The 25358-nt window shown below is 44.2% G+C and overlaps 1 protein-coding gene across 1 annotated transcript in view; it reads left to right on the plus strand.

Annotated features, from left to right (window-relative positions):
* The window catches only part of FBLN5 (fibulin 5), a 115006-nt gene extending 89756 nt beyond the window's left edge, over window positions 1–25250 (plus strand). The window contains exons 7-11 of the mRNA XM_033952519.1: window positions 3873–3992; window positions 13450–13572; window positions 16804–16930; window positions 19863–20058; window positions 24527–25250. Of these exons, the coding sequence (XP_033808410.1) occupies window positions 3873–3992; window positions 13450–13572; window positions 16804–16930; window positions 19863–20058; window positions 24527–24688 (728 nt within the window). The 3' untranslated portion in view covers window positions 24689–25250. The remainder of the gene's footprint in view (window positions 1–3872; window positions 3993–13449; window positions 13573–16803; window positions 16931–19862; window positions 20059–24526) is intronic.
* The last annotated feature ends 108 nt before the right edge of the window (window positions 25251–25358 follow it).

Raw genomic sequence — 25358 nt, forward strand, 5'->3', positions numbered from 1 at the left:
GATGGCCTCCTAGCAACGCATGCAGCGAAACTGGACCCCTTTATCTCCAATTTGCTGTCAACAACTATCGACTTTAAATCATTCCGAAAGGAAATCAAAACCTTACTTTTCAAAAAAAAATATACAACCTCGCAACCAAACCTAAACCTTCTCCTAAATTTGTAAATTCCGGCATCTATTATGTAAGCTTCATCCAATTATAACTTCCTAGAAAACCCCAGCTATCCCCCTCTATTCTATGCCTGATCTGTATACTTCCCCTGAATTGTAACTTCCTGGATATGTCCAGCTGTCTTACACTGTAATCCGCTTAGAACTGCAAGGTAAAGGCGGAATATAAGTCACTAATGTAATGTAATGTAATTGTCCGGAGATTAGAAGTATTTAGGGAGTAGTTTGTACATTTCTTGAGTTGTTAAGGATTACATCTGAGTTGTCATGGTATTGGAAGTTCATATGTAGTAGATGCAGGTGATGCTTGGGCCATTTCTGATTGTGTTAGTTCGGTTTTATGTGTTGTATGAATAGAAGGGTTTTTATTTCTTTTTTGAAGGTTTGTAGTCTGTCAACAAACAGGAAAAAGGAGGTTACTCGTGAGGTTTCAAGCTACTCAACACTGACTAGTGTGTCTCAAAAGAACTTCCCATTGGCACGCAATTCAAACTGTCCTGGAACTTTTTGAACAGACCTTGTATGTTCCAGATTATATTGAATGTGCTCAGAGGTGTGGAACGAGACCAATAGAAGGGTCAAGCCCAGCATTTGTGTGTCTTTGTTATTTCTCAATCATCGCACATATTTCAGTAGCCCAATCATGCTTTAGTGTAAAAAATCTTATTTAGTGAAAAGGGTATAATTTTGCACTTAGCTTTGCAGCGGGTACTGGCAGTGGCATTAGTAAGGAGGGGTGGGAGTGTGGACCATTCTAGGCGCCATCTTTGCGGGGGGGGGGCGCCAGTGCCTCTCCTTCTCTCCACCCCCCTGTGTCTCCTTTTAAATGTTCGCTGGCTCAAGCAGCTTCTTCTGCTTGCTGCCTTCGCTGGCATCGGCTCCCTTCTGACATCACTTTCTGATTGCGGGACCAGGATGTGATGTCAGAAAGGAGCATATGCCGGCGCGAACAGTGGGTGGAAAATGCTGCTCGTGCCAGCAAACATTTCACGAGATATAGAGGGAGGCAAATAAGAATGGGGGGGGCACACGGCACCAACCTCCCTCGCTATGCCGTTGGGTTCCGACACGTTTCGCTTCCAGCTGCCTCAGAGAACCCTCGACTAAAGAATATATCAAAGTAGTCTCTCACTGTTAAAAAAAATTCCTACGTTGATGTATTCTTTAGCACTTAGGCACCCTGGAAGCAGCTATACTTATAAAGCTAGTCGTGTTGCACATATATGGCTGGGTTCTATAAATCAGTGGTTCCCAACCCTGTCCTGGAGGACCACCAGGCCAATCGGGTTTTCAGGCTAGCCCTAATGAATATGCATGGAGCAGAATTGCATGCCTCTCACTTCCATTATATGCAAATCTCTCTCATGCATATTCATTAGGGCTAGCCTGAAAACCCTATTGGCCTGGTGGTCCTCCAGGACAAGGTTGGGAACCAGTGTTATAAATGATGTGAACATTTCCACACGCAAAATTGCGCACTATCCTGAGGTGCACGAGTCAATTAGCAACAATAATTAGGTGTTAAATTATCGGCGTTACTTGGCAGCAGTTGGGATTTATGCAATGCATCTTGGTAGGTTCTAATCTATACAGATCCACGCGCAACTCAAAAGGGAGCGTGGCCCTGAAAGGAGCATGGGCAGGTCTGAGGTGTTTATTAAAGTGTCACTGAAAACTGGGGATCTGTGTACAACTTACACATCATGATTAGGTTTCAGCTTAGAAAATGACACGGTGACAAAATTCATCACCGTTCCCGTCCCCGCGGATAACCGCGGGAAATAATCCCATGTCATTTTCTAGTGTCTATTTCATCCTCTGTCCTTCTACACCAGCATTCTTCAAAGCAAAGCGGGTCAGTGATTGTGGCCATTCATACTCTGATTCTTATGGGAGCCAAGGATAATGAAGCCATTGTGACATCACTGATGTGATTGGCTCTTAGGCACTGGTGGAATGAGGCATTATGACATCACAATATCTGCTCTGGAACGTTGCTGCTCAGTCTCAGCATTCTTCAAAGCAAAGCTTGAGGGTCAGTGGTTGTGGCCATTCAAACTCTGATTCTTCCCTCTCTCTTTAAAGAATGACATGAAGATGGTTTCCCGCGGTTATCCGCGGGGACGGAAACGGTGATGAATTTTGTCACCGTGTCATTCTCTATTTCATCTGACCCCTTTGAAAGCTACTATCTTTAACCTCTCGCCCCTATAGAGTTAGGCCACTGTCCCCTTGTATGCTTCTATTGCTATTTTCTCTTCCTTGTTTACTTCTTTTGTCCTCAATAGTCCGTCTTAAGCGTCATATCCTCTCCCTACACTGTGAATGTCCTTTTGCAACCCGTTCTGAGCTGTTGGGACAACAAGATAGAAATCCAAATAAATAAATCCTCAAGTCCACTGTTTGGCGAAGAAATCAGCTATAAGCGCTATTCTATAAACAACACGCAGCTCAGACTGCAATTTGTAGAACTGCGTTCCACGCAGATATTTTTTCAGCACCGTTTGGTTTTTTTTTTTGAGCAGCGCTTACTGAATATATAGTGCCTAAATGTGGGTACCCAGTTATAGAATTGCCCTTCACATGACTACGCTGGAAGTCCAGTAGTTCTGCTCTGTTCCCTATGGCCTGGATTCTTTTTATGGTGCTGGCAGCAGCCGCCGCCTTAAAAATGGTCGCCAATCACAAGCCAATCATGTGATGGCACTGTTTATAGAATTACATCATCGGGAAAGGTAGGCGCCAGAAAAGTAGGCCAAGGTTTTGAATGCCTGCATTTCTGTGGCCAACTTTTCATGTGAATCATGCCTACAGAAGGACTTTACGCTGTCTGACGCCATTTCCAGCGTTAGCCATGCATCATAAAATACCTACGTTGACGTGATATTAGTAGGCACCTACATTTTTTTAAACCACTTTTAATTGGTTTTAAACAGCATTTTTATCTTATGTTAGGTACCTAAATTAAGGTGCCATTTATAGAATCCCGCCTGCCGCAAGCGCCCCTTCCCTACCCCTGTACCTCTAGTTGAAGTTATTGCTCGCGGCGGTCAACAACATGCTCCTCACGACCCCGTCGGCTCTTCCTCTGATGTCACTTCCTATGCGTGGCACCCAGATGTGACATCAGTGGGAGAGCTGAAGGGGTCACAAAGAGCACGTTGTTGACCGTCGCAAACAATAACTTCAACGTAGAGGTGTGGAGGAAGGGAGGGGAGGAATTGGAAGAGTCAAAAAGGTGGAGAGGAGGATGGGTGTTCCCCCCCCCAACATTGCACCCAAGACGGAACGCCTCCCTCACCCCCCCTTACTATGCCCCTGGGTCATCCCCCCAAAAACAAAATCCTTACTTTGAAAATTTAGAAGACATTTACAAGGAAACTTCAAAAATAATCTGACACCTAAGGCCACAGGCCTAGGTTTCAACACCCAAAAGGCTTTATGTCTGAGCTGTGTTGCCTTAGCCACATCTGGAAACATCAAAACATTGGCACCACAAAACACTGCTTTCTTATTTTTAAGATACGCTTTCATCATCAACCTTTTGTCACTCTTGTTTAGGCAAGTCACTAAGAGGGCAGATCTAGTTTTGTCGCATCCTGCGAATCCTCAAGAAAATTTGTAAGGTCAAATTCAGTAGATACCATTGTTTTGGGTTTTTTTTGTGTGAGAAAATTCAGGAGCGTTCTCTTGCCTTGCAGATGTCGACGAATGTGCCACCGAGAACCCTTGTGTGCAAAGCTGCCTCAACACCTACGGCTCTTTCCTCTGTCGCTGTGGGAATGGCTACGAGCTGGAGGCTGATGGTGTCAGCTGCTCTGGTAACATCAAAATCCATACATTTTCCATTCATAGCATGTCTCTTGTTTTGTACAGATTATCTCATGGCTTTTATAGAAACGTGTAACTTTCCCCTTCTAATACTTAGGGGCAAATTCTATAAACAGAGCCCCGATTGTAGGAGCCGGTAGACATCCTACCACTGTCTAACCAGCCAATTGGAGGACGTGTTTTTTTAAACACCCCGAGGCAGGCTGCCTACATTCTAGGTGTCTTTGCGAGCCTAGGGAGGCACATAGGGTTGCTTAAGCTCGCCCAAGGCTAGGCATGGGCATGGTTTCACCCAGAAGTGGTCTTAGATGAGCTTAGGCGGCCCTAGGCATCTGAAATGTGGGCGGAAGAGATTGGGCATCTTCCCCGCTGCTGAGGGGGAGTTAAAGAGGTTTTGGTTAGCAGTGGGAGACATTGGGCATCTCTCCCGCTGTTGATGTGTTTTGTGTTTATTCTGCGCATGTGTCCATCACTCTACCCAGCGATGGGCGCATGCAAATCTAGCGAGTCTCTGCTACTTTCCGCCAACCTCATTTGCATGAGCATTTTTTTGGAGAATGACTCGCATTTTTACAATTGCTACTATAACGGCTGCAACAGATTTTTTATGCGATATTTTTTTTTTAATCTAGCACTCAGGAATTCTGAGCATTGTTTACAGAATTTCCTCCACAGTGTAGCCCCTGAGGGGAGAAGCTCCCATTGCTAAGAAACCATTAATAATTCTAAAGTGGCTAATCCATCAAAAGATCAGTGGATACATGTTGAAAGCCCACCCAGTTGTTAAGCGTACCCTGCATTACAGATAATGCCTCTTGTTGTGGTATCTGCATATATAGTGATGTCACATCCTTCGTACGAACCAAGCTGGTCTAGGAAGATCTGTTACATCCTTAAGTAAACGCAATATACACACGTATCTTGCATATGTGATGTTACTTGTCTCACAGCTGGTTGCAAAAAAAATAATCTAAAAACCGAAGCCAACGTAATGCTGATCCTTGCTTAGAAACAATAGGGTGGCCCAGAGGTGAAGCTAAATTCTTATGAATTGTTGGTAAAATAATAGACAGGGGGTACATCAATATTGACATTTTTAAGATATGCTGCATTAATTATTAACATACCTCAACCCACCGCCTCAAACTAAATAAGAACAAAACCAAATTCTTTTGGCTAGGCCCCTCTACTAATCCATGCTACACTCCAAAGATTACAGTAGACGACATAGACTTTCTATAAGAACTACAATCCCAAATCTTAGGAGTAAAAATTGATCACCACCTATCCATGAAGAGCCACGTACAATCAATAATAAAACAATCTTTCCCTGTGATGAGAAAGCTAAGATCCATCAGAAAATACTTTGAAACAGAGGCTTTCCAAATTGCGGTGCAATCTGTAATCCTATCTTGACTAGACCACTGTAACACTAGTTCTTGGCTGCATAACATTGCTATTGTGTCTACAACGAGTTCAAAATGCAGCAGTAAGACTCGTATATGGATTATGGAAATCGGAACACCTGCAATGGCTGCCCATAAGTGCAAGGGTCAAGTTTACATTAGGCATCACTGCCTCTAGGATCCTGAGAGGGAACGCCCCAAAATACCTAACAGAGTTGGCCATCCTACCCCAGGGTGCCTTCAACAGATATTCCACCAGAAATCTTTCCTCTTAAAATTTCTAGCTTGCAACAACATACAATCTACCAGGCAAATTACCTTATCCATCCAATATCAATTAGCAAAATGATGGAACCAACAACCACTTAAATTACAATCTTGTGACCCCTTTCTCAGGTTCAGAAAATGTTTAAAAGCACTTCTGTACCTAAACAGGGAGCCAGCCCTGAAGTAACTGAAACAGTAGTTTGTAGAGACTCATTTCTAAACTGTCTAATGGAACTCCTGGGACATAACGAAGAGCCAACGATGACCTACTTGTTCTTGTAACTATGTATATGTAACTATGACTTAATTATACTAGCAACCCTATTGAATACCCACATCAATCTGTCCATTGTAACTTCCTGGGTAACTGATCCAACCTCTTGTAATGTAATCCGACCTTGAACTGGATAGGTAAAGGCGGAATAGAAAACCTGCTTAACATACGAGATCCATGGCAGAGGTAACAAGTTGCTAAAGGGGGAATTCATCAATGTATGCTACTGTTATGTATTTATGTATCTTTAAAATTTCTATACTGTTTTTTTCCAAAACGGTTTACAAAAAGTTACATACATAAAATATTAAAACAAATCAGAACAAAAGCAGACAGATTCAATCAGGGCCGGATTTTCCTATAGGCTAACTAGGCTTCAGCCTAGGGCCTCAAGATCCGTGTCACATTTTTTATAAAGGTTAGTACCAATAACAACATGTTTCATTTAACATATTGATATATATCGCAGTAATGATGTATTTTATTATCTCTCATGTAATTTACAAACTTAAAAATGGGAGGTGAAAGGGCCTCGTAAGTGGAATAGCCTAGGGCCTCTTTTCATCTAAATACGGCCCTGGATTCAATCCTTACATAAGATCAGTTGCTCAAAGAAATGCATCTACAAATAGTTGTGGGTTTTTTTTTAACATTTTCCTGAATGAGTTCCTGTCTCTACATTTTCAAATTTGACCAACCAGGCTAGTCCGACCACAACTTTACTCCGGCACATGTAAAAGTCATGGCCTTCATTTCCACATATTTAGGATTAGCCTTTGTCTTCAGCAAATGCTGAACTTTCGGAGCGCAGTGATCGTGATGGTTGATATCCAGACATCAAACTCTTTTAAAAATTCAGGGATCGTGCCATATAGGAATTGGTGACATAACATTGAATTCTAAATACAACTGACAGCCAATGCAGTTGACGGAGATATGGAGTAATATGCTCATATCTTAGCGTTCCAGTTATCGATCTAGCCGCGGGTTATTATACCTCAAATTGTGCCCCTGTAGTAAAATAGCACGACTTGTGCAAAAATAACCCATCTTAACAGTAGCACACATTAATGAATCCCCCCATTAATATTACATTGTAGTCGCTGATCAAGATCTTCTATTAGGCCTCAATTGGTGGTAATCTCTGAAAGTTGAACCACCACCCCGCCCAGTGGCGTAGTAAGGGGGGGAGGGGTCTGCCCCAGGGGCCATGTTTGTGGGGGCGTCGGCAACCCTCCTCCTCTCCGCCCTGCCTCTTCTCACTCCTCCCCCTAGCACATGCCCACTTCCCTTCCCCCTACCTCTAATTGTTCACTGCCACGAGCAACAACTATGACGTTCTCCTCCCGACTGCGTAATCCCTCCCGGGTGCCACGCACAGGAAGTGACGTCAGTGGGAGAGATGACGGGATCGCGAGGAGCATGTTGAGGTTATTGTTGCTCACGGCGGTGAACAACCAGAGGTACAAGGGAAGGGAGCATGCATGCATCAGGGGGATTGGGGGTGGGGGGGGAGAGGAGATGAGGGTGGGGGAGGGACGCCACTCACCCTCGCTACGCCACTGACTCCTCCTCCCTTATCTGCTTGCAAAATCATAATCATCTTCTTCTTTAGCAATTCTCTTAATGCTACTGATTCCCATAATTGTCCTATTAGTATACGTCCAATACGCTCAATATTTTTTAATAAGAACATCAGAATTGCCACTGCTGGGTCAGACCAGTGGTCTATCGTCCGCTCACACGGCGGCCCTTAGGTCAAAGACCAGTGCCCTATCTGAGTCTAGCCCTACCTGCGTACATTCTGGTTCAGCAGGAACTTGTCTAACTTTGTCTTGAATCCCTGGAGGGTGTTTTCCCCTATATCAGCCTCTGGGAGAGCGTTCCAGTGTTCCACCTCTCTCTGGGTGAAGAAGAACTTCCTTAGTTCGTACGGAATCTATCCCCTTTCAACTTTAGAGAGTGGCCTCTCGTTCTCTCTACCTTGGAGAGGGTGAACAGCCTGTCTTTATCTACTAAATCTATTCCCTTCATTATCTTGAATGTTTCGATTATGTCCCCTAATACCAGATCTCTAAATGTGGCAATTATGGGTTCCATAGATCCTAGTGGTATCCATCAAAAACTAGGATGATTAATCAATATATGCAATCCAAGTAGAGATAATATTGAAAATTAGCAAAGCTTTAATTTGTGAATAAAACTAAAAAAAAAGAAAGACCACTCTAGTTATAATAGGATCATAAACCGTGGCTGGAATAAATTGTAACTCAAATTTAAGGTTCTGATTTGATCCACCAAAAGAGTAACTCAAGAAATATCTTGTGAGGTCTAACCAATCAGCCTTATAAAGTCCCAGGGAGAACAACATATATATCCCCCCCCCCCTTTTACTAAGCCATGGTAGAGAGGTTTCTACTGTGGCCCAGAATTCCTATGAGCTTCGTAGCATTTAGTGTCCTGGGCCATGGTAGAAGCCTCTACAGTGGCTTAGTAAACCAGGGCCATAGTGTAACATAGAAACATAGAAATAGACGGCAGATAAGGGCCACGGCCCATCTAGTCTGCCCACCCTAATGTCCCTCCCCTACCTTTGCCCTGTGAATAGATCCCATGTGCCGATCCCATTTGGCCTTAAAATCAGGCACGCTGCTGGCCTCAATCACCTGTAGTGGAAGACTATTCCAGCGATCAACCACTCTTTCAGTGAAAAAGAATTTCCTGGTGTCACCTCGCAGTTTCCCGCCCCTGATTTTCCACGGATGCCCTCTTGTTGTCGTGGGACCCTTGAAAAAGAAGATATCTTCCTCCGCCTCGATGCGGCCCGTAAGATACTTGAACGCTTTAAGCTCAGTGAAGAAAGCAAGGATAAAAATATGGGAAACCAGCTCTGGTTACTGGACTGCTCATTTTTTGTTTGTGAAACCCAATTCTTCTGGGTTCTGAAGTTTGTCCACACTTCGAAAGATATTAAAAAAAAAAAAAAAAATTACTTTTAGCAGATCCTTTACTGATCTTGTTTGAAATGCTATCTCCACTATAGTCAGAATCTTTAAATACTGTCTCAAGGTTATAGACTTTGCTCCTTTCTTTCCACGTGCATGGATAAATGGTATTCTGTAGATAATCATGTACATTTCATTTGCATTTTTCAATCTTCAACTGTCACAGTGAATCTTTAAAGGTCTCTGTATCTTGGACTGCAAATCCCTTCGAAGCTTCTCTTATGTCTCTTAAGTTGTTACCAGCTTTCAATTTGGACTCAATATCAGAAATTTGAAAAAAAAAACATTTTAAGCTCTTGCTCAACTCCTGACATAGTTTCCGCCATTAATAACATTAAATCCTGACGACATCTGTTCAGAATTGCATTCCATTTGGCTGCAAAATCTTTTTTTTTTTTTTAAACATATGTTTATTAACAGTGAAGCAGCACATACATTCAGGCGGCAACAATGCCATAATCTACAAGCAGATAACACAAGGGATACATAAACAGCTGGTAAATGCAAACCAAACCAGAGACATCAGGGATTCGAGAAGGATCCATGAACAAGAAATACAAGGAAAGTCCCCGCCACAAGGCAGTGCCAACTCCACCTATTTTTACTTACCCCCTCAAATAACCAAATAACCAAATAAACATTCCCCCAAGCCCGACTCAAAACCCATGCTCACCAAGCACACACATGACAACAGGCACACCCCCCTTTCTCACTAATCCCCCACACACACACACACACAAGCAAACCTCCCCCTCCCCCCCAGTCCTAGATAGAGGAGCTGTCTATGAGTATATAGAAAGAAATAGGCCTACGGATGGAAAATAGAAGGAGAAATAGAGAGAAGGTCACCCCGGTAAGCAGGGGGCTCCCGAGAACCCCAAAGGGGGTCTTCTCCTCTGGACCAGAAACTCACAATTAGCTGTCACTGGGTACTGGCTCTGGAGCAGAGATCGAGCGCAGTAAGCCTTCCCACATAGCCACATAATATCTTTTATCACAGTTGGAAGATCCCTCATACCACTGGCGTTCAAAAGTGGCCATGTCCCGCAATTTGGCATGCCACATCGCAGTAGGGGGAGGGGCCTCAGAAATCCAACTAGAAAGAATTGCTTTCTTAATCACTAAGAATACATTGTAAAGGAAGCGCCGCTGGGGGACAGACAAACCCTGTTCAATAAGTGGCTCCTGCAACCCTAGAAGTAAAACCCCATAGTCCCATTCCACCGACCGTTGAAGGATAGCCTCCAACTTGGCCAGCACCCCCCTCCATAGAGTAAGTTTAGAGCATTCCAAAAATGAGTGGAGGTACGTACCTGGCTGGCATTTGCATTTAACACAAGAGGCATCATCCCAGAGTCCCAAGCTGGCTCCCCGCTGTCGGGTTAAGTGCAAAATCTTTATCATAAGAGAAACACGTTGGCTCCTTAGTAAATCCCAGACCCCGAGGGATCGTTTGTTCCTTCATATATTGCACTAAAGTGTCCCCGTATAATTCTGTTCTCGTTAGCCCTCCCTTCAAACTCTATCCATGACCCTGTGTTACCTTCCGTGTTTCCCCTGACCTGCTTTAAAGAAGACGATGATGTTACGTCGGGGGTCATCGGGGGGAGGGCACAGAGAGCGGGGCTGGGGCATAAATGAAGTGCCCACCCTCTTTTGGGTATGCCACTGCTTGTATCTAACCACTCCCGAAATTTTCTATGAGTGCAGACAAAACTCTAATGTTTATAGGGATCTTCAGACCACCGCTCGCAGCGGTCCTAATCCTCCAGCGCTTAACATAGAAGACATAGATTAACCAACCTGTGTCAGCGGTGTCAGGTCAAAACCGCGGAAAACAAAGGCGCACGCCGACAACTAAGCGCAGCATGGAGGCGCGCGCCGAAGAAAATAACTGTTTTTAGGGGCTCCAACGGGGGTGTGTGTGGGGGGAACCCCCCCACTTTACTTTATACAGATCGCGCTGCGCTGTGGGGGCGTTGTGGAAGGTTTGGGGGGTTGTAACCCCCCACATTTTACTGAAAACTTCACTTTTTCCCTAAAAACAGGGAAAAAGTTAAGTTTACAGTATAATGAGGGGGGTTACAACCCCCCAAACCCCCCACAACGCTGCCGCCGTCTGTATTAAGTAAAGTGGGGGGGCTCCCCAACAAAACCCCCCGTCGGAGCCCCTAAAAACTGTCATTTTCTTCGGCGCGCGCCTCCGTCTTGTCCTCAGTTGGCGCACACCTTTGTCTTCCGTGGTTTTGTCTATGAACCGTGTCAGCACACCATCACTGGACGCCTCACATGTGCTCAAATTCATTAATAAGGGAATAACTTAAACAGTGATATGAATACTTTATAAATCGCACAAGTGCTGTAACAAGCGTGCGTCCCGCTAAGAGAACCCCCCCAGCCAACTCCAATAGGTAGTAAACTCAGACTTAGCTTAATGATTGGTCCAAATGTCCGTAGTCAAGACAGGAGAACATATTAACTGTGCATCCTGGAAGTAGGTTCAACCAAGCCAGGTTTCGGAGACAAAAAGTCCCTTCATCAGGAACCCGTTGCCAAACAGGAGGCAGAAGAATAATCATAGAAACATAGAAAATGACGGCAGAAAAGGGCCACGGCCCTTCTAGTCTGCCCACACTAATGGCCCACCCCCTAACTACCTCCATGAAGAGATCCCACATGCCAATCCCATCTTTTCTTAAAATCTGGCACGCTGCCAGTGTCGTTGGAATTGACGATCAGTTAGAATGCCAAGCCAGCTGGGAGGAGTTTACTACCTGCTGGAGTTGGCAGGGGGGGGTTCTCTTAGCGGGACGCACGCTTGTTACAGCAGTTGTGTGATTTATAAAGTATTCATATCACTGTTTAAGTTATTCACTTATTAATTTGAGCACACGTGAGGTGTCCAGTGATGGTGTGCTGACACAGGTTGGTTAATCTGTGCCTTCTATGTTAAACGCTGGAGGTCTTCTCCTATCGCTGACCCTACACTGAGGGGCACCAGGCCCAGGACAAATATCAGGAAATTCTGTTTCGCACAACGAGTAGTGGACGCTTGGAACGCTCTCCCGGAGGAGGTTGTGATGGAGACCAAAATTCCGGGGATTCAAGGGCAAGTTGGATGCACACCTTCTCGCAAATCACATTGGGGAATACGAGTAAACGAGGTTTCTCAGCAGGGAACACCTGGCTTGGCCTCCGCGAGTGCGGGTCGCCGGACTGGATGAACCTAGGGTCTGATCCGGCGAAGCCATTTCTTATGTTCTTATACACCGAGGACACCCCGTTTCGCATATTTTCATTAAATGATATTCTTATTGGTGCTCAGGTGTTGTATCAAGCGGGTCTTCTCCCCCTTTGAGAACTTATTTGGAATTTTTTTGAGACAACACCACCTTTGAAATAACACTTTGAATTAAGGGTTTGGTTCCCTGACGCAGGATCGAAACGGGCCACGTCGGAACCTGTAATTCAAGATAAGCTTGTCATTTTTGAACTATTAATCAAATGAGAAAGTGAACGAAGAGTTTTTTTTGCTATCAACTGCAATATATTGAAAATGCGATGATGAGGCGATGTTCTTGGGCTTCGCCCCTTGGTGTTTTGCCTCCATGTCTCTGAGCACATGTTTCATTATAAGTTGATATGATTTCTAAAAGTGATCTCTCAATAGAGTTGGGTGATTTTGTATCCGATTTGCTATCATTTTTCTAGCATGCTCAGAGTACAAATCTTCATAAAACGGCGTGCAGCCAAGTTGAAAATAAAATGGTTTTTATGGGAACCAATATTAGAAATATGATGGGAAGCCTGCAATCTGGGCTTGTGTCTGAAATGGCACAACAAAGGAGTCACGATCAAAATAAGAGATTTATTGGATACTCTGTAGGGGTTCCTTAGTTCATTCTGCCTGGTTGGCTCATTGGATGGTGAGAGGGTTTCTGGGGGGGGGGTTGGATGGGGGTATGGAGTTGGGGCTATATGAGATGGGAGGGATGGGGGGGGTCCTGGGGTGAAAATTGTAGGGTAAATGTGCATTTTTTTATTGAGCATTTTTAGTAGTTGATGCTTCTACTATTGATGTGACTGAAGGTTGATGTTCAATGTCTGTTGTATATTATGAAAATTTGCAATTAAAATTTAAATTAAAAAAAAACAAAACAAAGGAGTCGCGAGGATGAGACTTCAGATATTTTCCTGCTCCTTCTGAATTTGACCCACATGAAATGCTTTATTTATGTGATAGAACTAACAGCCGTTGAGACTGGACAAAGACATAGATGCCAAAACCCTATCAGTGTCGAGTCTTCAAGTTCTCGCGGTGCTACTGTCAAGAAAGTGAACTTTGACGTTTACACCCGTGGCTGAATTATTGACATCTCGTCCTCACTGTGCCTTGATTGTCTCATCGTTGAGGCCTCCTTGGGCTCCCTTTTTGGGGTTTTTCCTGTGCCTGAAATGCCATTTTCCCTAAGCGGTGACTTTGCTCTCCTTCTAGATATGGACGAGTGCAGTTTCTCGGAGTTCCTGTGCCAGCACAAATGTGTGAACCAGCCTGGCAATTACTACTGCGCCTGTCCTTCCGGCTACACTCTGCTCGACGACAGCAGAAGCTGCGAAGGTAAGCAACCTCATTGATGTGGCACCTTCAGAAAGGTTGGTAAATACAGTACTCCCCCCCGAAATTCGTGGTGGTTCCGTTCCAGGACCCCCCGCGAATTTTGAAAAACCGCAAAAGGCAGGAGAGGCAGGCGAGGGCAGCTGGAGTGCCGGCGGGGGAAGAAAATCACTCGCGGTCTGCTCCGGCTGCCTCTTCCTGTAGTAAAGTCAGGCTACACCAGTCAGGAATTGCTTTGACACGCGTCGTGAGGATGAGACACCAGATATTTCCCTGTTCCTTCTAAATCTGACCTGCATTGAATGCTCTATTTATGTGATAGAATTACCAGCCGTTGAGACTCTTGACAAAGGCAGAGATAATATGTTCTTGAACTGAAAAAAAAAAAAAGAAAATCCAAATATCTGGGAATCCAGTCCATAGCTTAGCAGTGGCTTTTATAAAATTAAACCATGCGGTTTGGTTACAGCCATATGAGGAAAGGAGGGACAGGGGGGGCGATATGATTCAGACGTTCAAATACTTGAAATATAAACGTAGAACAAAATCTTTTTCAGAGAAAGAAAAATGATAAAACCAGAGGACATAATTTGAGGTTGAGAGGTGGTAGATTCAAGAGCAATGTTAGGAAATTCTACTTTACGGAGAGGATGGTGGATGCCTGGAATGCGCTCCCGAGAGAGGTGGTGGAGAGGAAAACGGTGACTGAGTTCAAAGAAGCATGGGATGAACACAAAGGATCTAGAATCAGAAAATAATATTAAATATTGAACTAAGACCAGTACTGGGCAGACTTGCACGGTCTGTGTCTGTATATGGCTGTTTGGTGGAGGATGGGCTGGGGAGGGCTTCAATGGCTGGGATGGTGTAGATGGGCTGGATTGAGATTTGACGGAGACTTCAGTAGTTGGAACCTAAGAACAGTACCGGGCAGAGCTTTGGATTCTTGCCCAGAAATAGCTAAGAAGAAGAACCAAAAAAAAACAAAAAACAACAAACCCCCAACAAATTTTTAGATTGAATCAGGTTCATCAGACTAGATCAGGGGTCTCAAAGTCCCTCCTTGAGGGCCGCAATCCAGTCGGATTTTCAGGATTTCCCCAATGAATATGCATGAGGTCTATTTGCATGTACTGCTTTTAATGCATATTCATTGGGGAAATCCTGAAAACCCGACTGGATTGCGGCCCTCAAGGAGGGACTTTGAGATCCCTGGACTAGATGGACCCTTCGGGTCTTTATCTACCGTCAGCTACTATGTTACTAAAAAGCCTGAGGAAGGTGTGGATCATTCCTGTACTCAAAGGTGAAGAGAGATCCTGCCCAGAGTATCTCCAGTAGCAGTTTTTGCTGCCAAGGTCTGAAGCGCTGTTTGATAGCCGATAGGCATGCAGTCTTCCCTGAATATAGGTCTGAGATAATGCTAAATACATGAATTCTTTCTAAAAGTCTGGTTAGTCACTGTTCTTTCATTCAAAATTAGTCTGACCACAGCACAACCTGTCATACATATTTCACGCTGTGCTTGGGGAACTGAATTCATCGGTGCAGAACTTTTGGAATGTTTTAAAACAATTCTTAAGGAAAAATATTTAGCATATATTTAGGATTTCCATCCCTGCGAGTTTTGTCGCTATCCCTTCCCCATTCCTGTAAGCTCTGCCTTAACCGCATAAGCCTCGAACGCTTATGATATAAAAGTGTTTGAGACTTGTGCATTACCGTAAGGAGGTGCTCAGAGTTGAATCGGTTCAGCGGATGGCCACCAGGATGGTCTCGGGGCTAAAGGGTCTCCCGTACGAAGAAAGACTGAGCAAATTGCAGCTCTACACTCTCGAGGAGCGTAGGGAGAGGGGAGACATGATTGAGACATTTAAGTACATCACGGGACGGGTAGAGGTGGAAGATGATATCTTTCTTCTCAGGGGACCCTCGACCACAAGAGGACATCCGCTCAAGCTCAGGGGAGGGAAGTTTCGTGGAGACACCAGGAAATACTTCTTCACGGAGAGAGTGATTGAGCATTGGAACGAGCTTCCAGTGCAGGTGGTCGAGGCACGCAGCATCTCAGACTTCAAGAACAAATGGGATACCTATGTGGGATCCCTACGAGGTCATGCCAAGGGATAGGGTCACTCGGACTGAATGAGCGGGTCAGTAGAGTGACAGTATAATTACAAGGGATAGGGTCACTAGGACTGAATGAGCGGGTCAGTAGAGTGACAGTATAATTACAATTATTCTTTAGGGGGTCAGTAGATTTAAGAGGGTGGGTAAATAGTGTGGGCAGACTTGATGGGCTACGGCCCTTATCTGCCGTCATCTTTCTATGTTTCTATGTTTCTAATGAGGACGGAGCTTAGGCATTGGTGGAATGAGGCATTATGACATCACAATCAGCTCTAGAATGTTGCTACTTATGATTTTAAAGTGGTTGAGGCTTGTACAGATGAGGACGGAGCTTAGGCATTGTTGGAATGAGGCATTATGACATCACAATCAGCTCTAGAATGTTGCTACTTATGATTTTAAAGTGGTTGAGGCTTGTACAGATGAGGACGGAGCTTAGGCATTGGTGGAATGAGGCATTATGACATCACAATCTGAGCTCTAGAATGTTGCTACTTATGATGTGAAAGTGCTTGAGGCTTGTGCAGATGAGGACGGAGCTCAGGCATTGGTGGAATGAGGCATTATGACATCACAATCAGCTCTAGAATGTTGCTACTTATGATTTTAAAGTGTTCTAGGCTTGTACAGATGAGGACGGAGCTTAGGCATTGGTGGAATGAGGCATTATGACATCACAATCAGCTCTAGAATGTTGCTACTTATGATTTTAAAGTGTTCTAGGCTTGTACAGATGAGGACGGAGCTTAGGCATTGGTGGAATGAGGCATTATGACATCACAATCAGCTCTAGAATGTTGCTACTTATGATTTTAAAGTGTTCTAGGCTTGTGCAGATGAGGACAGAGCTTAGGCATTGGTGGAATGAGGCATTATGACATCACAATCTGAGCTCTAGAATGTTGCTTCTTATGATTTTAAAGTGTTTGAGGCTTGTGCAGATGAGGACAGAGTTTGCAGGGATGGGGCAGGGACAGGAAAAGAACTCGCCGGAAAGGAAAAATGAGTTCCCGCGAGCACAGGGAGAAATTTGTTCCCATGTCATTCTCTACCTACTTTATTTAAGGATTTTGAAAACACGTATCGTCTGTGTTTGCATTTCAGATATCAACGAATGCGATTATGGGAACCACACATGTACAGTGCAGCAGACCTGTCTCAATGTCCCGGGGTCATTTAAATGTCTTGCTCCCGTGAAATGTGAGGATCCATATATAACCCTCAATGATAAGTAAGTGGCCTAGTCACTTTTGCAAACTATATTGTTCTAAAATATAATTAAAAAAAAAAATATTCAGACCATTATGCCAGTACTATAGCAGGAGCAAACTATTTCAAATGCAACAGTGGAAGAATCATTATCAAAATGCTTAAAGAAAATTAAAATGCTTGTAATATTAATTACAAGTTACAAATCGGCTAGCCCTGTAACTCAAGCTGCAGTGCACTATGCTATCTCTTTATAAAAGGTCACAAACTTTAATTTTGGTAATTTACAAAGAGTCTCTTCAATACCAGAATAGCATTTTTCAACATACTTTTTTAATCATCTTATCTTGCTTTTAGAAGGCCATCAGAAGCGGCGCTCAGGAACAAAACCACGTACACTGAGCCTTTGTCGCTAAGCTTCCTCATCAGCCTATTTCCTTCATATTTTGAGTGAGACCATTATATATTCTTATGGGACTCAAAATATGAAGAAAATAGGCTGATGAGGAAGCTTAGCGACAAAGGCTCAGTGTACGTGGTTTTGTTCCTGAGCGCCGCATGACTTGCATTTCGTAGCATTAAATTTTAGGCCTCCGGGTTTGACTTCCTTTGAAAGCAATAGAAGTAAAACGCGGATGTCTCAATCCATCCTCCTTTTTATGGAGCCTGATGATGACCCAGCTCTTGGTCCCAGAGGCTGGGGTGGGAAGCAAGAGAAGGTGGCTGCCATCACCAACTGCTGTTGATACAGTAGCAGCACATGCTGGTCAACTAGAGACACGGAGGATGTGCCTCAGTGACCATGAAAATCCTTGTTCATTGTAGAAATTGTACAATCATTGTAGCAGGCCTCAATTGATTAGGGTAGCCAACTGGATGCAAATTTGCCTGACAGGGTTGATCCAAACCTGGGTTTACCCCATTGCATGCAGGGACTTATAGTCCTGATTTTTGCATTGTATTCCCTGAGAAAATCAAGACTACAAGTCTCTGAATGTGACAGGGTAAACCCAGGAGTGGATTAACCCTGTCGGATGAACCTGCATTCAGTTTGAAAGTTTGTGATTGAGTACCCATAGCTGGGACAGCTGATATGCATGTACATTGCCAGACGTGAGAAATGATGGCAATTGGGATTATCGGTATAAATATGTCCATCTGTCTGTGCCGCATAGTGGTAGATGATGTTCACAACAGAAACATATTGGGATCCATCTGGGAAATTTCTGATGAACATTAAGACATGTTTTGAAAATACAGGAGAGGAAACAGGCTGGAGTGATCTTTAGGTCAGGATAATCAGGGCACTCAGTCTAAACCAGTGGTCTCAAACTCATGGCCCGGGGGCAACATGCGGCCCGCCAGGTATTATTTTGAGGCCCTCGGTATCGGTATGTTTATCATAATCACAAAAAGTAAAATAAAATAGTTTCAGGATCTTCACAATAAATATGCATGAGATAGATTTGCATCTCAAGGAGGCAGTGCATGCAAATCCATCTCGTACATATTCATTGTGGAGATCCTGAAAACCTGATCTGGCTTTGGCTCTCGAGGACCGGAATTGCCTACCCCTGTCTTAGAGGGATCATATCATTTTATTGTCTTTCCAGTCCAGGGTATCCCAAGCTTTTAAATTGCTAATCAATTAAAGAATACCGTTTAAATAAATCAATTTCTGGCAACTCATTTAAAATCTTAATCCCTAGGGGGCGGGGTCCTACATATAGAAGCCAGCTCTGTGGGTGCTTGAGCACTCCTAATATTGAACAAATTCCTTGACTATGTCTACTGCAGGGATCTCAAAGTCCCTCCTTGAGGGCTGCAATCCAGTCGGGTTTTTAGGATTTCCCCAATGAATATGCATTGAAAGCAGTGCATGCACATAGATCTCATGCATATTCATTGGGGAAATCCTGAAAACCTGACTGGATTGCAGCCCTCAAGAGGGACTTTGAGATCCCTGGTCTAGGGTGAGGTCATTTTCATTGGGTTTAGCACTCCTAATAATTTTGAAAAGTTGGTTCTGATTGGGGGGGGGTTTCCAAACACAGATAACCGAGAGTAGGGTTACTATATTTAACGACGAGAGAACCTGGATGCATGGCCCCGCCCTGTTCTGCCTACAACATGCCCCATTCCGCCCCATCCCGCCCCGCCTCGTTCCACTTCCATCTCCACCCCCAAAAAGCCTCGTCTCTTTTTTGCCGACCTCCAGGCCACATCTGGAGGGCCTCCAGCATTCATGGATGCGTGTGATGTAATCCGTGCATGCTTGTTGAAGGCCCTCCAGACGCGGCTGAAGCACGGGGTTTCCCAAAACCCGGACAAACTGCCAGGTTTTGGAAAGTCCCTCCGAGAACCCGAACAGTCCTCTAAAAAGAGGACATGTCTGGTAACCCTATCTGAGAGGCTTCATGAAACTCTGGGATTCTGCATTTTTAAAGTAGGGAGGGCACCCCCAATTCCCAAGGACTAAGGGGCTATCTATACATGGTGATTTGGTGTAGGTTGGGCTGGGGAGGGCATCAATGTGAACTCCACTAATATGGAACATGAGGATGTTACTAGCCAGATTTTACGGTTAATGTCCTGCAAACAACGAGATGGTTGGATAGGCTGGAGTGAGCGTGGACGACAACTTCAGCATTTGGAACCTAGGACAATACCAGACTTTACAGTCTATGGTCCAGAAATATCAAAGAAGAGACAAGTTAATCTAATCATGTATTTTTTTTAATGATTATAACTTATGGGCAGACTGGATGAGACCGTTCAGGTCTTTATCTGCCGTCATTTTTCATTTACTAAAGCTGTGATCTTTCTGGGAGGGGGGAGCATGTCCCTTCCCAAGCTACTGAAAAAGTGACTGCCGCCTTTGCCTTCCAGTCCTGGTTGAGAAGTTTGCATAGAACTAGGGGTTGATGAGGTCTTTCTTTTCTGTCTCTTACCAGTCGCTGTATGTGCCCTGCTGAAAACCCTGGTTGCAGGGACCAGCCATTCACCATTCTGCACAGACACATGGAAATGGTATCGGAGCGTACGGTGCCTTCTGACATCTTCCAAATGCAGGCTACTACCCGCTACCCTGGTGCCTATTACATCTTCCAGATCAAGTCGGGAAATGAAGGAAGAGAATTCTACATGAGGGTAGGTAGCTTATACGTTTAATTCTGTTAATGGGGAACTCAGTTCCGTGCAGCCATTTGTGGAATACTTTTCTTCCTTGTAGAATGAGACGCTTTCATATACTGTATAGGGCTACCAGATGTCCGGGAAAACCCGGATATGTCCTATTTTTGAGGACTGTCTAGGTGCCTGGATGGACTTTCCAAACCCGTGCAGTTTGTCTGGGTTTTGGAAAGCCCCCAACTTTCCGGCCATGTCTGGAGGGCCTCTGAGCATGCACGGATAGAAACATAGAAGATGACGGCAGAAAAGGGCCATGGCCCATCTAGTCTGCTCACACTAATGGCCCACCCCCTAACTACCTCCATGAAGAGATCCCACATGCCAATCCCATCTTTTCTTAAAATCTGGCATGCTGCTGGCCTCAATTACCTGTTGCGGAAGATTATTCCAGCGGCCAACCACCCTTTCGGTGAAGAAATATTTTCTGGTGTCGCCATGAAATTTCCCACCCCTGATTTTCAACGGATGCCCTCTTGTTGCCGTGGGTCCTTTAAGGAAAAAGAGATCCTCTTCCACCTCGATACGGCCCGTGACATATTTGAACGTCTCGATCATGTCTCCCCCCTCTCTGCGTTCCTCGAGTGAGTACAGCTGCAATGTGCATCCGCGCGTGCTCGGATGCCCTCCAGATGCGACCTGGAGGTCGGGAAACAAAGATGAGGCTTTGAAGGGGCGGGGCCAGAGGCAGAATGGGGCGGGGCTAAGGGTAAGGGCTAGGGGCAGAATGGGGCGGGTCCATGAGCCTAGGTTTCTTCGGACAAAATTCTGGTAACCCTACAAATATAGGGCTCCCTTTACAAAGCTGTGGTAGTGATTCCCCCCTTGGCGAATGCACCAAAGCTCATTCAGTTCCTGTGGGCTTTGGTGCATTTGCTGCAGGAGAATTGCTACCATGGCTTTGTAAAAAGAAACCAAGCAGGGTTGAGATTGGGAGGCTGGATAGCGCTGCAATGGCTGCTGTAACTTTGGAGGGTCCAGAGCTCCCTCCCCCTCCCCTGGCTACGCCACTGGTACATGCTAGTAATCAATCATGAAATCTTGGCACCCAAATGCTGTTATAGAGTTTGCACTTGGACCCGGATTCTCTATAAGGTGTTGATATTGGCGGCCGCCTATAAAGTGGCTGCCAACCACATGTCAATCACGCTGTGGCGCCCTATAGAGAATTGCGCCACTCTCCATTCCCCTTCAGTTCAATCCCTGACCACAGCCCCTCTTAATAACAGAGCTCCCAAGAGAAAGTTGCAGGGAAATACTCTTAAAACCAATAGGAGGAAATTTTTTTTTTTCACTCAGAGAATAGTTGGGCTCTGGAACCCATTGCCAGAGGTTGTGGTAAGAGCGGATAGCGTAGCTGGTTTTAAGAAAGGTTTGGACAATTTCCTGGAGGAAAAGTCCATAGTCTGTTATTGAGAAAGACACGGGAGAAGCCACTGCTTAGCCTGGATCGGTAGCATGGAATGTTGCTACTCTTTGGGTTTTGACCAGGTACTAGTGACCTGGATTGGCCACCATGAGAACGAGCTACTGGGCTTGATGGACCATTGGTTCTTATGTAACACCCCTCCCCCATTTTACCTTTAATTGTTCCAAAGATTGGCAATTTATACACGCTGCCCATCTGAGGCCAACCCAACGTCTTTTCTCTTCTGTAGCCCATCCCAATGGAAACAGGAAGTTATGTCAAAGAGGGTGGGCTGCAGTAGAGAGATGTTGGACCGGCCTCAGATGGGCAACGAGAGAAGCGCCAACCTTTGGAACAATTACAAGTAGAATTTTTTTGGGGGGTCGGTCTCATCATTCACCTCAGGCAGCTAGCTGATTGCCTTGGGCCGCTCTTGTTTGCTACTATTCTGTTAAAGAGCACCCTTTACAAAATATAAGTTTAGCGCCATTCACTGACTCCAACCTGCAATGTGTAAAACATTAGGCAGGGTTAATGTAGTTATACTGTGTCCAACTTTACTAAAAGTTAGGAGGACTGCAAGCCACGACACACCCCAGATTGGTGGGACAGGAGATAGTCCCAGGCTGTGTTATGTTGATATATGAAGACTGCATTCCAGAAGAGCCCCTGACCTTTCTGTTAACCTGTTGTGAAAACATCCAATACTTTTGTAACTTTGGGCATTCCTTTCTTCCTTCCTGTTAAGTAACCCAAAAACATTTCCCATGCTTCTGAATTACAGCCAGCAGGTGGTGCCCATACATTGGATGAAAACAAGGCCCTTGCCACTGCAAACTACATGACAATGAGTGTACAGAGGCGGATAATCCACTTACTAGACACTTGGATGACTTTTCTGGCTCTCTTTATCACTTTTAAAGAGTTTCTTCTTTCTTTTTCAAATACTTTTTGATCCCAGTATTCATTACAAACATCCGACGACATTGTGGCATTAATCTAATCTAATCTTCCATTTGTGCATCACACATACCTAAATAGGCTCAAGGCGACATCACTGGGGATACTTTTTCTCAACTATTAACTAGGTGGGTAACAAAGTACCTACATAAAATTAATCTACATCACATATATACAAAAGACAAAATACCTATACGAGGTCTGACAATTAAGTTTGCAAATTCATCTTAGAAAAAGTGCTACATACCTCATTGCTGAATATTACTACGGTGACCTTTGAATTACTCCCCTTTGGAAGCTATCCATTGACACCAATGCCTAGTCCCCACCATTCAAAGCAATTTTGGAACTCTTTTTTTGGAATGCCCATCAGAGCTGTTATCATATTATCCTTGATGTCCTGAATGTCATCAAAATGTCTTCCTTTCAATATTTCCTTTATTTTTGGGTAAAGAAAAAAGTCATTAGGGGCCAGATCTGGTGAGTAGGAGGGTGTTCCAATACAGTTATTTGTTTTCTGGCTAAAAAACCTCCCTCACAGACTGCTGTGTGAGCTGGTGCATTGTCGTAATTCAAGAGCTATAAATCGTTGTCGAAAAGTTCAGGTCATTTTCGATTTAACTTTTTCACGCAGCCTTTTCAGCACTTCCAAATAGTAAACTTGGTTAACTGTTTGTCCAGTTGGTACAAATTAATAATGAACAATCCCTCGGATATCAAAAAAGGTTAGCAATATAGTTTTGACTCTTGATTTGGACTGGCAGAACTTTTTTGGTCATGGAGAATTGGTTGACTTCCATTGTGAACGTTGACGCTTTGTTTCAAGGTCATTATTGGTACACCCATGTTTCATCACCAGTTATAACATGGCTCAACACATCATCATGCCTCTCCAAAAGCTCTTGGCAAATTCGACTCTCCTTTGCTTTTGTTTGTCGGCAAACTCCTTCGGGACCATTTTTGCACACAACTTTCTCATGCCAAGATTTTCAGTTAAGATTTTCCTGTTTCTCTATTGATGTTTACTTGGTCCGCTATGCTTCTCACAGTCAGCTGATGATTTTGACGCACAATTCTACAAATTTTTGCAATGTTTTTGTCAGTTCTGCTCGTTACTGGCCGCTGTGACCTTTCTCCATCAGTGATGCTTTCTCTCCCCTCAGAAAAACGTTTAATCCATTTGTACACTGCCGTTTTCTTCATGGCATTATCCCCATAAATTTGGACTAACATGTCCCAGATTTCACTTCCACTCTTGCCAAATTTAACAAGAAATGTAATGTTTATTTGTTGCTCTAATTTAAGCGCTGACATTCTTGCAACAGCACACAAAAGCACACAATAATGAATGCCACTCAGCAAGACACCGCCACATGTCGACACAAACTTAGCTGTGAGACAACTGATATGCCAACGTTATGAAACTTTACCGAGTTGTTTGCACAGTGCTGCCAATGTAAGCGCACGGAGGTAAGTATGCGAACTTAATTGTCAGACCTCGTCTGTATCTTAATTATAATCAAACCACACAATATGCTTGAGCAAACAAAACAGCCTTTAAATTTTTCTTAAAACTGCCAAGATCTTGAAGCAAATGTAATCTTGTTGTTCTTGTCATGTTTGGTTGCCTTTGAGGTGGTTCTTGGGGGGGGGGGATACATGGGGGAGGGGTTTCTGGTTTTACCTTCTGTTTTTTGATGACTGGAATGTTCTTTCTCTTTATTACCTGCTTTTGGTATTGATATTTTGTATGGTTTGCTGATTTTGCTGTGTGATATTCTTGGGTCGTCGATCAACATTGTTTGCATTACCATAAACGGGGGGATCTATAGGAAGGATTTGGGTGTTGGACTGTTATAATATAAAATTGTTTTGATGATAGAACCAATTGACATGCTCTATTCTGTTGCTTTGGTTGTTCTGGTCTGTTCTTTGGTTGTATGTCAATGACTTTGTTTTCATCAATAAAAACCGTTTTAACATAAACATTGAAATTACTGTAATTCTAAGATGAGAACATCCTAAATATCACCACTCACTGTTTCTGGTTTTCCTTTGCAGCAAACAGGCCCCATCAGTGCAACCCTGGTTATGACTCGTCCCATAAAAGGCCCAAGAGAGATTGAGTTGGACTTGGAAATGGTCACCGTCAACACCGTGGTCAATTTTAGAGGCAGCTCTGTCATCAGACTGAAGATATTCATAGGAGAACATCCCTTCTAAATCCTGATTTCTTTACAGGCTCTGTAGCAAATGACATCGCCCTCTGTCTGCTGAACGGTTTCCTTAAAATTCAGTCACAGGCCAAAGACGCTGGCACTGGCCGGTCCGTCTAGCAGAGGCCATTGTAGATGCCCACTTGTACACAGCACTTTCTGTGAAAGGAAGGCATCTGAAAATTTGGCATCAGCAGACACCTGAAGACAGACGTGTGGTTCCCTGTGTTTTTAAAAGGGGAGTGGAATGGGGGAATCCCAGCCTGCTTTCACTTGATGGTTGCCCCAGCCCAAGCAAGGCCCATTGGTGGCCAAAGGCTGGAAGAGGAGCTTTCCTGGGGTTACGCCCTTTAAGTATCCTCTTTTGGCTACCTTGGGTCTCCATTGGGGCAAGTGACCATTATGGCCCTTTGGTCCAGGCTTGAATACATCTCATCTGCAACATGCCTAAGTTGTAAAGGGCATGATGGATAGGAGAAGTCTAAGTGGGCTATTTTACTTAATATTTTTCTGGGCTGTGAATAAATGCTCAAATGATTGAAAATCTATAAAATTTGCACCTGAAAATCTCTCTATTTCTTTTACTTTTCCACTGGTGTAAAAAACAAAAACCAGAGGTCAAGGGCTGTCATTAGCAATTCTGCATTTGTTTTCATAAGGTTAAAAACCTGCTGTTT

Source organism: Geotrypetes seraphini, chromosome 7 (assembly GCF_902459505.1).
Source record: "Geotrypetes seraphini chromosome 7, aGeoSer1.1, whole genome shotgun sequence".
NCBI lineage: Eukaryota > Metazoa > Chordata > Amphibia > Gymnophiona > Dermophiidae > Geotrypetes > Geotrypetes seraphini.